Source organism: Lolium rigidum, chromosome 5, assembly GCF_022539505.1.
Source record: "Lolium rigidum isolate FL_2022 chromosome 5, APGP_CSIRO_Lrig_0.1, whole genome shotgun sequence".
Classification (NCBI taxonomy): domain Eukaryota; kingdom Viridiplantae; phylum Streptophyta; class Magnoliopsida; order Poales; family Poaceae; genus Lolium; species Lolium rigidum.
In genome coordinates, this window is record NC_061512.1 from 218,954,035 (window position 1) to 218,971,784 (window position 17,750).

Sequence of the window (17,750 nt, forward strand, 5' to 3'; positions counted from 1 at the left end):
GGTACGTGACCGTCGCGACGTGCCATGTATGGCTATTAGCTAGCACACTCTCTTCCGTATCGATTTTCGGAGAATCCTAACACCAACTTGTTGGAATGTCCGAGATACACAACGTACATTTTCCAGTACTTTACTCATCTGATCACAAGTTTACAACTATGTACCTTCTCTACTTCTTTATAAAAGCACCAGCGTTCTACGTAATCTCAACAAGTAGCTGACACCGGCCTGAACGGCATCAGATGACGATGAGGACCTACACCACATGCAGCGCGGTCGTGCTCGCACTCCTACTGGGCGCAACCCTCGCTAATGCTGCAATCCTGCAGCAGCGAGATGTGCTGAAGACCTTCATCGAAGCCAGAGCCAGGGCGAACGAGCACGTCAGGCCAGACACATATGCGGAGGAGGACACATGGGCCGACCCGGACAGCAGCTTCAAGCACCTTCCCACCAAGTGCTCCACCCCGCCGCCCGGCACTAGGGAGGCCGACAAGATCGCGGCGCTGCCCGGCCAGCCCCCGCGCGTCAACTTCGACCAGTACTCCGGCTACGTCACGGTGAGCGAGCAGCACGGCCGCGCGCTCTTCTACTACTTCGTCGAGTCCCCATACGAGGCCGCCTCCAAGCCCCTCGTCCTCTGGCTCAACGGCGGGCCAGGCTGCTCGTCGCTGGGCGCCGGCGCCTTCCAAGAGCTCGGCCCGTTCCGTGTGAACCCCGACGGCAAGACCCTCAGCAGAAACAGGCACGCGTGGAACAATGGTGGGTGATGTCAACCTCATGCAAGCCCTTGCGTGTGTCATCTAACAGTCGCAATCACTGATAACTGATCTTTCTCGTGCAGTGGCAAATGTACTCTTCCTGGAGTCGCCAGCGGGTGTCGGGTTCTCGTACTCCAACACGTCGTCCGAGAACTACGTGAGCGGCGACAGGAGGACGGCAGTCGACGCCTACATCTTCCTGCTCAACTGGCTAGAGAGGTTCCCCGAGTACAAGGGGCGGGACTTCTTCATTGCCGGAGAGAGCTATAGCGGCCACTACGTCCCTCAGCTCGCCTCTGTCATCATCGCCCTCCATAAACTCGGTCTCACAAGCATGAACCTCAAGGGGATCTTTGTAAGTTGCGAGCTTTTGAACAGACAAGTCCTGCATCAACATTGCTGACTAATTCGGGGTTACTTAATTTATGCAGGTCGGAAACCCTCTTCTTGATGACTACAAGAACGACAAGGGGTCGCTGGAGTTCCTGTGGAACCACGGTGTGATGTCCGACGAGGTATGGGGCGACATCAGCGCGCACTGCAGCTTCGGGCGGGTTGAGGGCAAAGCCTGTGGCCAAGCCAAGGACTCGTTCAAAACTGGCCACATCGATGCCTACAACATCTACGCCCCGATCTGCCTCGTGTCGCGAAACGGCACTCTCTATTCCAGCAGCTACTACGTACTACTACGAGTTTATATATAAATAAATTTTATATATAAATGTTCTTTCTCCTCCGGACATCTCATTTGATTGATTCGCTACTATGGTTGAGACAGTTAGCAGGCTATGACCCGTGCATCGGTGCCCATGTCAGCGTCTACTTCAACAAACCTGAGGTGCAGAAGGCTATACATGTCCGAACCAAGACAGAGTGGTCAGAGTGCGCGTAAGTAACACAGTGACTTACAAACGCTCCATCGTATGCTACTACCAATTTCTGAACCGGATATCTACCATGACGTCTGTTCACAGTGACCTACGTGATTGGACCGATGCACCAGTTTCAATGGTGCCAACCCTGGATTGGCTTGTCGGCAACGGGTTAAGAGTCTGGATCTACAGGTAACAATTGTTTGAAAGCTCTTAAAATGGAGATTATGTTCTTTCCATAGTTGCTAACCGTAACTGATACCATCGTGGCTAATTCGATCATAGTGGTGATATGGATGACGTTTGCCCCATTACCGCGACGAGGTACTCTGTGAAGGATCTCGGTTTGTCCATCACAAACCCGTGGCGTCCATGGTACACCCCTCAAAGCGAGGTAACTATCATATAGACAATAATTCTCATGGTACTAATTTTCTGATTGGACTATATACTGAACTAGACTATGACCAAATATAGGTTGGAGGATACGCTCAGCAATATGAGGGAGGGTTCACGTTTGCCTCTGTGCGAGGAGCTGGCCATCTAGTTCCTAGCTTCCAGCCTAAGCGATCGCTTGTTCTATTCTACTCCTTCCTAAAAGGTGTTCTGCCACCTGCATTCCCGAAAGTGAGTCAGTGAGCATATGGCTTGGCAACTATAGTTCTAAGATTGCAACCGGCCGGCTGGAGGAACTACTAGGGATGCCGGACAGTAAAATAAGTGTGATCAAGGTCCTGATGCGATATTTGAGTTTTTTTTTTTAAGTATGGTTCCACCTTTGTGAGCGTTGTCCCAAAGAATGTTAGGGAAACGTCGTTGTTTACTCAATAATACAATGTATTATGTTTTTCTTGGTGCATGGGGTTTAAGTAATGATATATATATTTTTCGGTAAAGGAAATATATTAATATCAAGAGATACCAATGGTAATGAAATTTAAGTTATGTAGATAATGTAACTAGGTGAACAACCTATATGATAAGGATATGACTGGCATACAAGATATAAAAGATAGCAAGCAAACAAGTTAATGGAGAGGAATAACCACACGACAAAGACGAGAATGTATCCCTAAGTTCTCACCTTTGGATGTGGTACTCTTCGATGGAGCGGTGTTGTGCAATGATGCCACCAATAGCAACAATGGTTCAATGTATTCTCCTCAATACCTCGCACAATGCAAGGTGCCTCTATCCACTATGTGATGTCAATGGAGATGTCAACCGTACCTTCACAAATATGCTTGGGGAAATTTCGACGACTCAATATTTACATATTATCCCTCTAAATGCATATATTATGTGCAACAGACTCTTCATCACAGAAGGCTTAAGGGTGAAAATTTAGAGGGGTTCTATATGTGATTGATCTCAACAAATGCAACCTCATGTTGATAGTACAGTTTGCCCAATGTCTAAAGGAACTGAAAATCGTCGGGAAACCGCATTTGTGTCTTTTTGCTTCGAGGATCTTCCAAGAGGCTCATGCTATCCTTGACCATCCACTTGTCACCAGGCATCTACCTTTTGTTGGGATCTGATCGAATCGAGGACTGCACTACCATGACACGCTTTACCAAGTTCCACACATGAACATCTAGTAGTAATCGCCGTGGCCTTCTACCATAGGTAGATCTTGCGTGACCCGCGTAGGGAAAAAGTTTTTTTTCCAACACCAGAAGAAATGACTCTTCGTTGCTCCTCCAGCACCAGCATGTTGTTGCATGTCACTGGAGGAAACTTCTTGTATAGCGGCACCAAAATAGGCTCCCGTTTTGATAATATTTTAGCTAAGAATAATTTAATTTATGCCTAAACTCTAAAATAAATAGGCTCTTTTTCACTATACTACAAAAGTTTGTGATGCTAATGAACGATACAAACTATAGCATACAAATGTGGCATGTTAATTAACTGTACTACCATGGTATCTATCCATATTAACAATAGACAAGTACCTATAAACTATATTATAAAACTATTTAGCATGGCATGTGAACGGAAATAGCCAATGGAACCTGGGTGTGCGTGGACGCAATTTTTTTTTTGATCTATTACAAGTTTCAAAAAAAATGAAATAAACTTTTTGCATGTACCTATTATCTTTCGTGTAAGTTTTCATCAAAAAATACGATTGTATGTGGCTTAAACAAAAATGACAAAATATTCAAATGACACTATAATGTTTAGATTTGTATTGTTCAAAGAAATAGTAATTTCCATTTTTCATTTTTTGTATGTCACATGCAATCGTATTTTTCGGTGAAAACATACATGAGTAAGTATCATCATAATATATGCAACAGCAACAGCAACATCAACGGTTTGCCCAACGTCTAAAGAAACTGAAAATCGGCTGGAAACCAAATTTGTCTCCTTTTGCTTCGAGGAGCTTCCAACGGTCTCATGCCATCTTTGACCATGAATTTATCACCAGGCATCTACCTTTCATAGGGGTTGGTTCAGATAGAGGACTGCAGTACGTGCTCTAATATGCTTTACCAAGTTCCTCACATGCTAGTCTAGTCGTAATCCCCGTGGCCTTCTACCTTAGCTTCATCTAGTGTGTACCGCGTAGGGAAAAAGTTCTTTGTTGCTCCAGCCATCATGTTGGACTGCTTCTTCGAATCCATCATTTCCTTCAGCTTGTTATTTATCTTCTTCAATTCCCCTTTCAGTTCATCATCTGCACTGCCCACACTTTGCACTGCCCCTAAATCGGTTCCCAAATCTCTGCACCCCGTAATGGCACCGGTCGTAAACATGACATCATTTTCAATCCTACGAATATATGCATCAATCCACTCGAAATGGCTGCAATGCTTCAGATTCTGCAAATTTTCCCAACTTCAACATCAACCCTAGATCCAAAATTAAAGGGGAAAATGACAAGGTATTAACTTGTCAATGCCTACAAGTTGTAGACTAGGGTTTCGTTGGATGTAGAGGGGAAGTAGATCTCGAAGGTTTCAGCCGAAAAGTACTCGACGATGTAAAAGTTAGGGTTTGAGAGACAATGATTCGATCCTTTCTTTGTCCCTCGACTCCCCCTTATATAGGAGGTGGAGCCGAGGGATTCGTGATTCACAAGTTTACAGAGTCCGGGAGGGTCTCTAACCCTTCCCGCAAGATTACAAATAATGCCTCCTATTACAACTCTAGCTTTCCTTAATAATATCTTGGGCTTCCGAATCTTCTTATCCTTCGGGTCGTGGGCCTTCAGTAAACCCCGGGTACTTTCTTCGGCAGGCCCATTTAGGGATGCCTATGTCAGTAGCCCCCGAGATTTTGCTTGAATCGCAAAATCAGGGAAAATCTCAACCTTTATATTTATTCTACAACTCTGAACTTTACCACATATCTTTGCATACGAATTTCTATATTGTACAGGGATAATGGTAGTTGGGGCTAGTTCATCTGACGGATCAGGTACTAGTTAAGCTGCTCTAGTGGCAATCCGCAAAAACCTACTTCAAAATCACGTCCCTGGACATGATCTCGGGATACTTGGTGTAAACTTCGACGAGTGCCGCTTAAGGTCTTACCATTCTGTCGAGTCCCAGTCATATTTATCGGGTACCTAACGCGTCTGTTAGGATTTTTCTTCGTATCTGTTGATACGGAAAAAATTAGCAAACCGATGTCAGAGACGGCACCACGCCACACAGAACGGATCTGGGGTCTTACCTTCGCAAAGTTTTGCGGCATTCAGAAATTGTTCGCAACTTTGACGTTCTGAGAATATATTGTCGAGTGCTTATTCGGCTGCTGGAATAGCACATTTTATCGAGACAATGTATGACTTATGTTGCTTTCTCGATGGGAGTATATGTAGAGTTATTTGTATAACTCGAAATATACTCATTTCTTTCTTTCTTTCTTTCTTTCTCTTCTTCTTTTTTTTTATAATTTCATCGGGCACGCGAACAGCGTTCCCGATGGGAGTAGCCCCCGAGGCTACAACCAAGGACTTGTGCTTGGTTGTAGGCTCAACATTCTAATGCCTCATGTCGCTATATTGTCTTACTTTCTCGAGGTTTCATATCTATCGGGTGCGCGAGCAACGCTTGATGCGTGTAGTTGACACGTCCGTTGGGAACTCCAAGAGGAAGGTGTGATGCGCACAGCGGCAAGTTTCCCTCAGTAAGAAACCAAGGTTTAATCGAACCAGTAGGAGTCAAGGATCACGTGAAAAATTTAGTCCTGCATAGAAGGTTTGGATGATCATCCAAGTAGTCAGTCCATGGGTTGGGCAATTTTTAACCAGAGATTTCATTCTTTCCCAAGCTTGAGCAACATGTTCATTATCCAATTGTTTAAAATTCATTATGCTACTCCTCAAAGATATAATTTTAGCGGGGGGATAATATCTACCAATAAAAGCATCCTTGCATTTAGTCCATGAATCAATACTATTCTTAGGCAGAGATAACAACCAATCTTTAGCTCTTCCTCTTAATGAGAAAGGAAACAATTTTAATTTTATAATGTCACCATCTACATCTTTATATTTTTGCATTTCACATAGTTCAACAAAATTATTGAGATGGGCAGCAGCATCATCAGAACTAACACCAGAAAATTGCTCTCTCATGACAAGATTAAGTAAAGCGAGGTTTAATTTCAAAGAATTCTGCTTGTAGTAGCGAGTGGAGCAATAGGTGTGCATAGGAAATCATTATTATTTGTGCTAGTGAAGTCACACAACTTAGTATTTTCAGGGGTAGCCATTTTAGCAATAGTAAATAAAGCAAACTAGATAAAGTAAATGCAAGTAACTAATTTTTTTTGTGTTTTTGATATAGCAAACAAGATAGTAAATAAAGTAAAGCTAGCAACTAATTTTTTTGTGTTTTGATATAATGCAGCAAACAAAGTAGTAAATAAAATAAAGCAAGACAAAAACAAAGTAAAGAGATTGAGAAGTGGAGACTCCCCTTGCCGCGTGTCTTGATCTCCCCGGCAACGGCGCCAGAAATTTGCTTGATGCGTGTAGTTGACACGTCCGTTGGGAACCCCAAGAGGAAGGTGTGATGCGCACGGCGGCAAGTTTCCCTCGATAAGAAACCAAGGTTTAATCGAACCAGTAGGAGTCAAGAAGCACGTTGAAGGTTGATGGCGGCGGGATGTAGTGCGGCGCAACACCAGAGATTCCGGCGCCAACGTGGAACCTGCACAACACAACCAAAGTACTTTGCCCCAACGAAACAGTGAGGTTGTCAATTGATGTCTACGTTCCCCCTCCTTTCCTGTAGACAGTGTTGGGCCTCCAAGAGCAGAGGTTTGTAGAACAGCAGCAAGTTTCCCTTAAGTGGATACCCAAGGTTTATCGAACTCAGGGAGGAAGAGGTCAAAGATATCCCTCTCATGCAACCACTGCAACCACAAAGCAAGAAGTCTCTTGTGTCCCCAACACACCAAATAGGTGCACTAGTTCGGCGAAGAGATAGTGAAATACGGGTGGTATAAATAAGTATGAGCAGTAGCAACGGTGCCGAGAAAAGTGCTTGGCGTGTAGTTGATGGTGGTGGTATTGCGACGGTAGTAACTGTGATAAAACGATTAAACAAGCGAGTAGTAACTCAGCGGTAGTAACGCAGCGGTATTTAGGAACAAGGCCTAGGGATTACACTTTCACTAGTGGACACTCTCAACATTGATCACATAACGAGAACAGATAAATGCATACTCTACACTTTTGTTGGATGATGAACACATTGCGTAGGATTACACGAACCCTCAATGCCGGAGTTAACAAGCTCCACAATAATGCTCATGTTTAAGTAACCTTTAGTGTAAGATAGATCAACGCTACTAAACCAAGTACTAGCATAGCATGCACACTTGTCACCTTCATGCATATGTAGGAGGAATAGATCACATCAATATTATCATAGCAATAGTTAACTTCATAATCTACAAGAGATCATAATCATAGCATAAACCAAGTACTAACACGGTGCACGCACTTGTCACCTTTACACACATGCGGGAGGAATAAAACTACTTTAATAACACATCACTAGAGTAGCACATGGATAAATTGTGATACAACATGCTGCAATCTTAAAGAGATATAAATAAGCACCTCACTATGCCATTCAACGGTGAATAAGTATTACGTGAAATCTAGCCTAAGAGACCCACACGGTGCACACACTTGTCACCTTTACACACGTGGGACGAGGAGTCTCAGGAGATCACATAAGTAAAACTCACTTGACTAGCATAATGACATCTAGATTACAAGCATCATCATATGAATCTCAATCATGTAAGGCAGCTCATGAGATTATTGTATTGAACTACATAAGAGAGAGATGAACCACATAGCTACCGGTACAGCCCCGAGCCTCGATGGAGAACTACTCCCTCCTCATGGGAGCGACGGCGGTGATGAAGATGGCGGTGGAGATGGCGGCGGTGTCGATGGAGAAGCCTTCGGGGGCACTTCCCCGCTCCGGCGGGGTGCCGGAACAGAGATCTGTCCCCGGATCTTGGCTTCGCGATGGCGGCGGCTACGGCGGGTTTCGTGGGTTTCGTCAATTGGTATCGGGTTTTCTGATCCGGGGGCTTTATATAGGCGAAGAGGCGGCGCGAGGAGGGCTGACGGGGGGCCACACCATAGGGCGGCGCGGCCCCCTGCGGCCGCGCCGGCCCTAGGGTTTGGTGGCCTCGTGGCCCCCCTGCGGTCCTTCCGGGTGTTACGGATGCTTCAGATGAAAATAGGAACTTTGGCGTTGATTTCGTCCGATTCGAGAATATTTCGTTACTAGGATTTCTGAAACCAAAAACAGCGAGAAAACGAGGCTGGCACTTCGGCATCTTGTTAATAGGTTAGTTCCGAGAAAATGCACGAATATGACATAAAGTGTGCATAAAACATGTAGATAACATCAATAATGTGGCATGGAACACAAGAAATTATCGATACGTTGGAGACGTATCAGCATCCCCAAGCTTAGTTACTGCTCGTCCCGAGCAGGTAAAACGATAACAAAGATAATTTACGGAGTGACATGCCATCATAAACTTGATCATACTATTTGTACAGCATATGTAGTGAATGCGGCGATCAAAACAATGTGTATGACATGAGTAAACAAGTGAATCATAAAGCAAAGACTTTTCATGAATAGCACTTCAAGACAAGCATCAATAAGTCTTGCATAAGAGTTAACTCATAAAGCAATAATTCAAAGTAAAAGCATTGAAGCAACACAAAAGAAGATTAAGTTTCAGCGGTTGCTTTCAACTTGTAACATGTATATCTCATGGATAATTGTCAATGCAAAGCAATATAACAAATGCAATATGCAAATATGTAAGAATCAATGCACAGTTCACACAAGTGTTTGCTTCTTGAGGTGGAGAGAAATAGGTGAGCTGACTCAACAATAAAAGTAAAAGAATGGTCCTTCAAAGAGGAAAGCATCGATTGCTATATTTGTGCTAGAGCTTTGATTTTGAAAACATAAAGAGAGCATAAAAGTAAAGTTTTGAGAGGTGTTTGTTGTTGTCAACGAATGGTAGCGGGTACTCTAACCCCCTTGCCGGACAAACCTTCAAAGAGCGGCTCCCATTTTATTTTATTTTTGGATGGCACTCCTTCCAACCTTTCTTTCACAAACCATGGCTAACCAGAATCCTCGGGTGCTCGCCAACAATCTCATACCATGAAGGAGTACCTTTTTATTTTAGTTTTATTATGATGACACTCCTCCCAACCTTTGCTTACACAAGCCATGGCTAACCGAATCCTTCGGGTGCCAGTCCAACAATCACATACCATGGAGGAGTGTCTATTTTTGTTAATTAATTTGGGACTGGGAATCCCATTGCCGGCTCTTTTTGCAAAATTATTGGATAAGCGGATGAAGCCACTAGTCCATTGGTGAAAGTTGCCCAACAAGATTGAAAGATAAACACCACATACTTCCTCATGAGCTATAAAACATTGACACAAATAAGAGGTAATAAATTTTGAATTGTTTAAAGGTAGCACTCAAGCAATTTACTTTGGAATGGCGGAGAAATACCATGTAGTAGGTAGGTATGGTGGACACAAATGGCATAGTGTTGGCTCAAGTATTTGGATGCATGAGAAGTATTCCCTCTCGATACAAGGTTTAGGCTAGCAAGGTTGTTTGAGGCAAACACAAGGATGAACTAGTACAGCAAAACTCACATAAAAGACATATTACAAGTATTATAAGACTATACATCGTCTTCCTTGTTGTTCAAACTCAATACTAGAAATTATCTAGACCTTAGAGAAACCAATTATGCAAACCAAATTTTAGCATGCTCTATGTATTCTTCACTAATAGGTGCAAAGTATATGATGCAAGAGCTTAAACATGAGCACAACAATTGCCAAGTATCACATTACCCAAGACATTATAGCAATTACTACATGTATCATTTTCCAATTCCAACCATATAACAATTTAACGAAGAGGAAACTTCGCCATGAATATTATGAGCTAAGAACACATGTGTTCATATGAACCAGCGGAGCGTGTCTCTCTCCAACACAAGCATGATGTAATCCAATTTATTCAAACACAAACAAAAACAAAAGCAAACAAACGAGACGCTCCAAGAAAAAGCACATAAGATGTGATGGAATAAAAATATAGTTTCGGGGGAAGAACCTGATAATGTTGTCGATGAAGAAGGGGATGCCTTGGGCATCCCCAAGCTTAGGCAGCTTGAGTCTTCTTGATATATGCAGGGGTGAACCACCGGGTGCATCCCCAAGCTTAGAGCTTTCACTCTCCTTGATCGTAGTATATCATCCTCCTCTCTTGACCCTTGAAAACTTCCTCCACACCAAACTCGAAACAACTCATTAGAGGGTTAGTGGACAATAAAAATTAACATGTTCAGAGGTGACACAATCATTCTTAACACTTCTGGACATTGCATAAAAGCTACTGGACATCAATGGATCAAAGAAATTCATCCAACATAGCAAAAGAGGCAATGCGAAATAAAAGGCAGAATCTGTCAAAACAGAACAGTCCGTAAAGATGGATTTTATTAGGCCACCAGACTTGCTCAAATGAAAATGCTCAAATTGAATGAAAGTTGCGTACATATCTGAGGATCATGCTCGTAAATTGGCATAATTTTCTGAGCTTCCTGCAGGGCAGTGGGCTCAGATTCGTGACAGCAAAGAAATCTGGAACTGCGCAGTAATCCAAATCTAGTACTTACTTTACTATCAAAGACTTTACTTGGCACAACAAAACACAAAACTAAGATAAGGAGAGGTTGCTACAGTAGTAAACAACTTCCAAGACACAAATATAAAACAAAGTACTGTAGCAAAATAACACATGGGTTATCTCCCAAGAAGTTCTTTCTTTTTAGCCATTAAGATGGGCTCAGCAGTTTTAATGATGCACTCGCAAGAAATAGATGTTGAAGCAAAAGAGAGCATCAAGAGGCAAATTCAAAACACATTTAAGTCTAACATGCTTCCTATGCATAGGAATCTTGTAAATAAACAAGTTCATGAGGAGCAAAGTAACAAGCATAGGAAGATAAAACAAGTGTAGCTTCAAAAATTTCAGCACATAGAGAGGCATTTTAGTAACATGAAAATTTCTACAACCATATTTTCCTCTCTCATAATAACTTTCAGTAGCATCATGAGCAAACTCAACAATATAACTATCAAATGAAAGCATTCTTATCATGAGTCTCATGCATAAAATTATTACTACTCCCAACATAAGCATAATCAATTTTATTAGTTGTAGTGGGAGCAAATTCAACAAAGTAGCTATCATTATTATTCTCATCAAGTGTAGGAGGCATAGTATAATCACAACAAAATTTACTCTCAGCAGTAGGTGGCATCAAAAGACCACTATCATTATCATCATCAGAAATAGGAGGCAAAGTATCATCAAAGAAAATTTTCTCCTCAATGCTTGGGGGACTAAAAATATCATGAAAACCAGCTTCCCCAAGCTTAGAACTTTCTATATCATTATCAACAATGGTGTTCAAAGCGTTCATACTAATATTACTACCGAGCATGCAAATAAGATTTCATAGGTTTTTTAATTTTCGCATCAAACAATCCATGTTTTAAATCAGGAAATAGAATAAGAAGCTCACTCTTGTACATTATGCCAAACTAGTGTAAACAAGAAACAACAAGATGCAATTGCAGGATCTAAAGGAAATAGCTTTGAGCACACACACAACGGCGCCAGGAAAAATACTTTACACGAGACCGTAGTATGAGAGCCTTTTTACCTTTCCTCCCCGGCAACGGCGCCGAGAAAAGTGCTTGATGTCTACGTTCCCCCTCCTTTCCTGTAGACAGTGTTGGGCCTCCAAGAGCGAGAGGTTTGTAGAACAGCAGCAAGTTTCCCTTAAGTGGATACCCAAGGTTTATCGAACTCAGGGAGGAAGAGGTCAAAGATATCCCTCTCATGCAACCCTGCAACCACAAAGCAAGAAGTCTCTTGTGTCCCCAACACACCAAATAGGTGCACTAGTTCGGCGAAGAGATAGTGAAATACAGGTGGTATAAATAAGTATGAGCGGTAGCAACGGTGCCGAGAAAAGTGCTTGGCGTGTAGTTGATGGTGGTGGTATTGCGGCGGTAGTAACGCGGTAAAACGAGTAAACAAGCGGTAGTAACTCAGCAACGTAGTAACGCAGCGGTATTTAGGAACAAGGCCTAGGGATTACACTTTCACTAGTGGACACTCTCAACATTGATCACATAACAGAACAGATAAATGCATACTCTACACTTTTGTTGGATGATGAACACATTGCGTAGGATTACACGAACCCTCAATGCCGGAGTTAACAAGCTCCACAATAATGCTCATGTTTAAGTAACCTTTAGTGTAAGATAGATCAACGCTACTAAACCAAGTACTAGCATAGCATGCACACTTGTCACCTTCATGCATATGTAGGAGGAATAGATCACATCAATATTATCATAGCAATAGTTAACTCCATAATCTACAAGAGATCATAATCATAGCATAAACCAAGTACTAACACGGTGCACGCACTGTCACCTTTGCACACATGCAGGAGGAATAAAACTACTTTAATAACACATCACTAGAGTAGCACATGGATAAATTGTGATACAACATGCTGCAATCTTAAAGAGATATAAATAAGCACCTCACTATGCCATTCAACAGTGAATAAGTATTACGTGAAATCTAGCCTAAGAGACCCACACGGTGCACACACTCGTCACCTTTACACACGTGGGACGAGGAGTCTCAGGAGATCACATAAGTAAAACTCACTTGACTAGCATAATGACATCTAGATTACAAGCATCATCATATGAATCTCAATCATGTAAGGCAGCTCATGAGATTATTGTATTGAACTACATAGGAGAGAGATGAACCACATAGCTACCGGTACAGCCCCAGAGCCTCGATGGAGAACTACTCCCTCCTCATGGGAGCGGCAGCGGTGATGAAGATGGCGGTGGAGATGGCAGCGGTGTCGATGGAGAAGCCTTCGGGGGCACTTCCCCGCTCCGGCGGGGTGCCGGAACGGAGATCCTGTCCCCCGGATCTTGGCTTCGCGATGGCGGCGGCTACGGCAGGTTTACGTGGGTTTCGTCAATTGGTATCGGGTTTTCGATCCGGGGGCTTTATATAGGCGAAGAGGCGGCGCGGGAGGGGCGACGGGGGGCCACACCATAGGGCGGCGCGGCCCCCTCTGGCCGCGCCGGCCTAGGGTTTGGTGGCCCTGTGGCCCCCTGCGGTCCTTCCCGGGTGTTACGGATGCTTCCGATGAAAATAGGAACTTTGGCGTTGATTTCGTCCGATTCGAGAATATTTCGTTACTAGGATTTCTGAAACCAAAAACAGCGAGAAAACGGGAGCTGGCACTTCGGCATCTTGTTAATAGGTTAGTTCCAGAAAATGCACGAATATGACATAAAGTGTGCATAAAACATGTAGATAACATCAATAATGTGGCATGGAACACAAGAAATTATCGATACGTTGGAGACGTATCATCAATCTCACCGGCTTGCTGTAACAAAGGATTAACCGTATTGTGTGGAAGATGATTGTTTGCAGAGAAAATAGTAAAAACAAGTATTGCAGCAGATTTGTATTTCAGTATTAAAGAATGGACCGGGGTCCACAGTTCACTAGAGGTGTCTCTCCCATAAGATAAAAGCATGTTGGGTGAACAAATTACAGTCGGCCAATTGACAAATAGAGAGGGCATAACAATGCACATACATGACATGATAAATATAGTGAGATTTAATTGGGCATTACGACAAAGTACATAGACCGCCATCCAACTGCATCTATGCCTAAAAAGTCCACCTTCGAGGTTATCATCCGAACCCCCTCCGGTATTAAGTTGCCAAAGCAACGAGACAATTGCATTAAGTATGGTGCGTAATGTAATCAACAACTACATCCTCGGACATAGCGCCAATGTTTTATCCCTAGTGGCAACGGCACAACACAACCTTAGAACTTTACATCCTTTGTCCCAGTGTCAATGCGGGCATGAACCCACTATCGAGGCATAAATACTCCCTCTTGGAGTTAAAAGTAAAAACTTGGCCAGAGCCTCTACTAGAAACGGAGAGCATGCAAGATCATAAACAACACATGTGTAATAACTTGATAATTAACATGACATGGTATTCTCTATCCATCGGATCCCGACAAACACAACATAGAGTATTACGAGATAGATGATCTTGATCATGTTAGGCAGCTCACAAGATCCAACAATGAAGCACAATGAGGAGAAGACAACCATCTAGCTACTGCTATGGACCCATAGTCCGGGGGTGAACTACTCACTCATCACTCCGGAGGCGACCATGGCGGTGTAGAGTCCTCAGGGAGATGAATCCCCTCTCGGCAGGGTGCGGAGGAGATCTCAGAATCCCCGAGATGGGATCGGCGGCGGCGTCTCGATAAGGTTTTCCGTATCGTGGTTTTTCGCATCGGGGGTTTCGCGACGGAGGCTTTAAGTAGGCGGAAGGGCGAGTCGGGGGCCGGACGAGGGGGCCACACCATAGGGCGGCGCGGGCCCCCTGGGCCGCGCCGCCTTGTGGTGTCGCCACCTCGTGGCCCCACTCCGTGTGTTCTTCGGTCTTACGGAAGCTCACGTGGAAAAATAGGCCCACGGGTCTTCGTTTCGTCCAATTCCGAGAATATTTCGTTACTAGGATTTACGAAACCAAAAACAGCAGAAAACGAGAGCGGCACTTCGGCATCTTGTTAATAGGTTAGTTCCGAGAAAATGCACGAATATGACATAAAGTGTGCATAAATCATGTAGGTATCATCAATAATATGGCATAGAACATAAGAAATTATCGATACGTCGGAGGCGTATCAAGCATCCCCAAGCTTAGTTACGCTCGTCCGAGCGGGTAAAACGATAACAAAGATAATTTACTGAAGTGATATGCCATCATAACCTTGATCATACTATTTGTAAACATATGTAGTGAATGCAGCGATCAAAACAATGGTGATGACATGAGTAAACAGGTGAATCATATAGCAAAGACTTTTCATGAATAGTACTTCAAGACAAGTATTAATAAGTCTTGCATAAGAGTTAACTCATAAAGCAATAAATCAAAGTAAAGGTATTGAAGCAACACAAAGGAAGATTAAGTTTCAGCGGTTGCTTTCAACTTGTAACATGTATATCTCATGGATAATTGTCAACATAGAGTAATATAACAAGTACAATATGCAAGTATGTAGGAATCAATGCACAGTTCACACAAGTGTTTGCTTCTTGAGGTGGAGAGAAATAGGTGAACTGACTCAACATAAAAGTAAAGAGAATGGTCCTTCAAAGAGGAAAGCATCGATTGCTATATTTGTGCTAGAGCTTTTATTTTGAAAACATGAAACAATTTTGTCAACGGTAGTAATAAAGCATATGAGTTATGTAAATTATATCTTACAAGTTGCAAGTCTCATGCATAGTATACTAATAGTGCCCGCACCTTGTCCTAATTAACTTGGACTACCGGATCTTTGCAATGCACATGTTTTGACCAAGTGTCACAATGGGGTACCTCCATGCCGCCTGTACAAAGGTCTAAGGAGAAAGCTCGCATTTTGGATTTCTCGCTTTTGATTATTCTCAACTTAGACATCCATACAGGGACAACATGGACAACGAGATAATGGACTCCTCTTTAATGCATAAGCATGTGGCAACAATTATTATTCTCATATGAGATTGAGGATATATGTCCAAACTGAAACTTCCACCATGAATCATGGCTTTAGTTAGCGGCCCAAAGTTCTTCTCTAACAATATGCATGCTCCAACCATGAAGGTGGTAGATCTCTCTTGCTTCGAGACAAGACGGACATGCATAGCAACTCACATGATATCCAACAAAGAATAGTTGATGGCGTCCCCGGAAACATGGTTATCGCTCAACAAGCAACTTAATAAGAGATAAAGTGCATAAGTACATATTCAATACCACAATAGTTTTTAAGCTATTTGTCCCATGAGCTATATATTGCAAAGGTGAATGATGGAATTTTAAAGGTAGCACTCAAGCAATTTACTTTGGAATGGCGGATAAATACCATGTAGTAGGTAGGTATGGTGGACACAAATGGCATAGTGGTTGGCTCAAATATTTGGGATGCATGAGAAGTATTCCCTCTCGATACAAGGTTTAGGCTAGCAAGGTTATTTGAAACAAACACAAGGATGAATGGTACAGCAAAACTCACATAAAAGACATATGGTAAACATTATAAGACTCCATACCGTCTTCCTTGTTGTTCAAAACTCAATACTAGATGTTATCTAGACTCTAGAGAAACCAAATATGCAAACCAAATTAGCAAGCTCTAAGTATTTCTTCATTAATGGGTGCAAAGTATATGATGCAAGAGCTTAAACATGAGCACAACAATTGCCAAGTATCAAATTATCCAAGACATTTTAGAGTTACTACATGTATCATTTTCCAATTCCAACCATATAACAATTTAACGAAGATGAAACTTCGCCATGAATACTATGAGTAGAGCCTAAGGACATATTTGTCCATATGCTACAGCGGAGCGTGTCTCTCTCCCATAAAGTGAATGCTAGGATCCATTTTATTCAAACAAAACAAAAAACAAAAACAAACCGACGCTCCAAGCAAAGTGCATAAGATGTGACGGAATAAAAATATAGTTTCGGGGGAGGAACCTGATAATGTTGTCGATGAAGAAGGGGATGCCTTGGGCATCCCCAAGCTTAGACAGCTTGAGTCTTCTTAGAATATGCAGGGGTGAACCACCGGGGCATCCCCAAGCTTAGAGCTTTCACTCTCCTTGATCATATTGCATCATACTCCTCTCTTGATCCTTGAAAACTTCCTCCACACCAAACTCGAAACAACTCATTAGAGGGTTAGTGCATAATAAAAATTCACATGTTCAGAGGTGACACAATCATTCTTAACACTTCTGGACATTGCATAAAGCTAGTGGACATTAATGGATCAAAGAAATTCATCCAACATAGCAAAAGAGGCAATGCGAAATAAAAGACAGAATCTGTCAAAACAGAACAGTCCGTAAAGATGGATTTTATTAGGCCACCAGACTTGCTCAAACGAAAATGCTCAAATTGAATGAAAGTTGCGTACATATCTGAGGATCATGCTCGTAAATTGGCGTAATTTTCTGAGCTACCTACAGGGAGATAGACCCAGATTCGTGACAGACAAACAAATGCGGAACTGCGCGAGTAATCCAAATCTAGTACTTACTTTTCTATCAAAGACTTTACTTGGCACAACAAAACATAAAACTAAGATAAGGAGAGGTTGCTACAGTAGTAAACAACTCCCAAGACACAAATATAAAACAAAAATACTGGAGTAAAAACATGGGTTGTCTCCCATAAGCGCTTTTCTTTAACGCCTTTCAGCTAGGCGCAGAAAGTGTAACTCAAGTAACATCAAGAGATGAAGCATCAACATCATAATTTGTTCTAATAATAGAATCATAAGGTAACTTCATTCTCTTTCTAGGGAAGTGTTCCATACCTTCCTTGAGAGGAAATTGATATTTAATATTACCTT

General features: G+C 42.5%; 1 protein-coding gene across 1 annotated transcript in view; it reads left to right on the forward strand.

Moving 5' to 3' along the window:
• Positions 1 to 248: 248 nt before the first annotated feature.
• LOC124657099 (serine carboxypeptidase 1-like) overlaps positions 249 to 17,750 on the forward strand; it is a 35,927-nt gene continuing 18,425 nt past the window's right edge. The window contains 4 exon segments of the mRNA XM_047195711.1: positions 249 to 762; positions 845 to 1,116; positions 1,919 to 2,027; positions 13,732 to 13,739. Of these exon segments, the coding sequence (XP_047051667.1) occupies positions 249 to 762; positions 845 to 1,116; positions 1,919 to 2,027; positions 13,732 to 13,739 (903 nt within the window).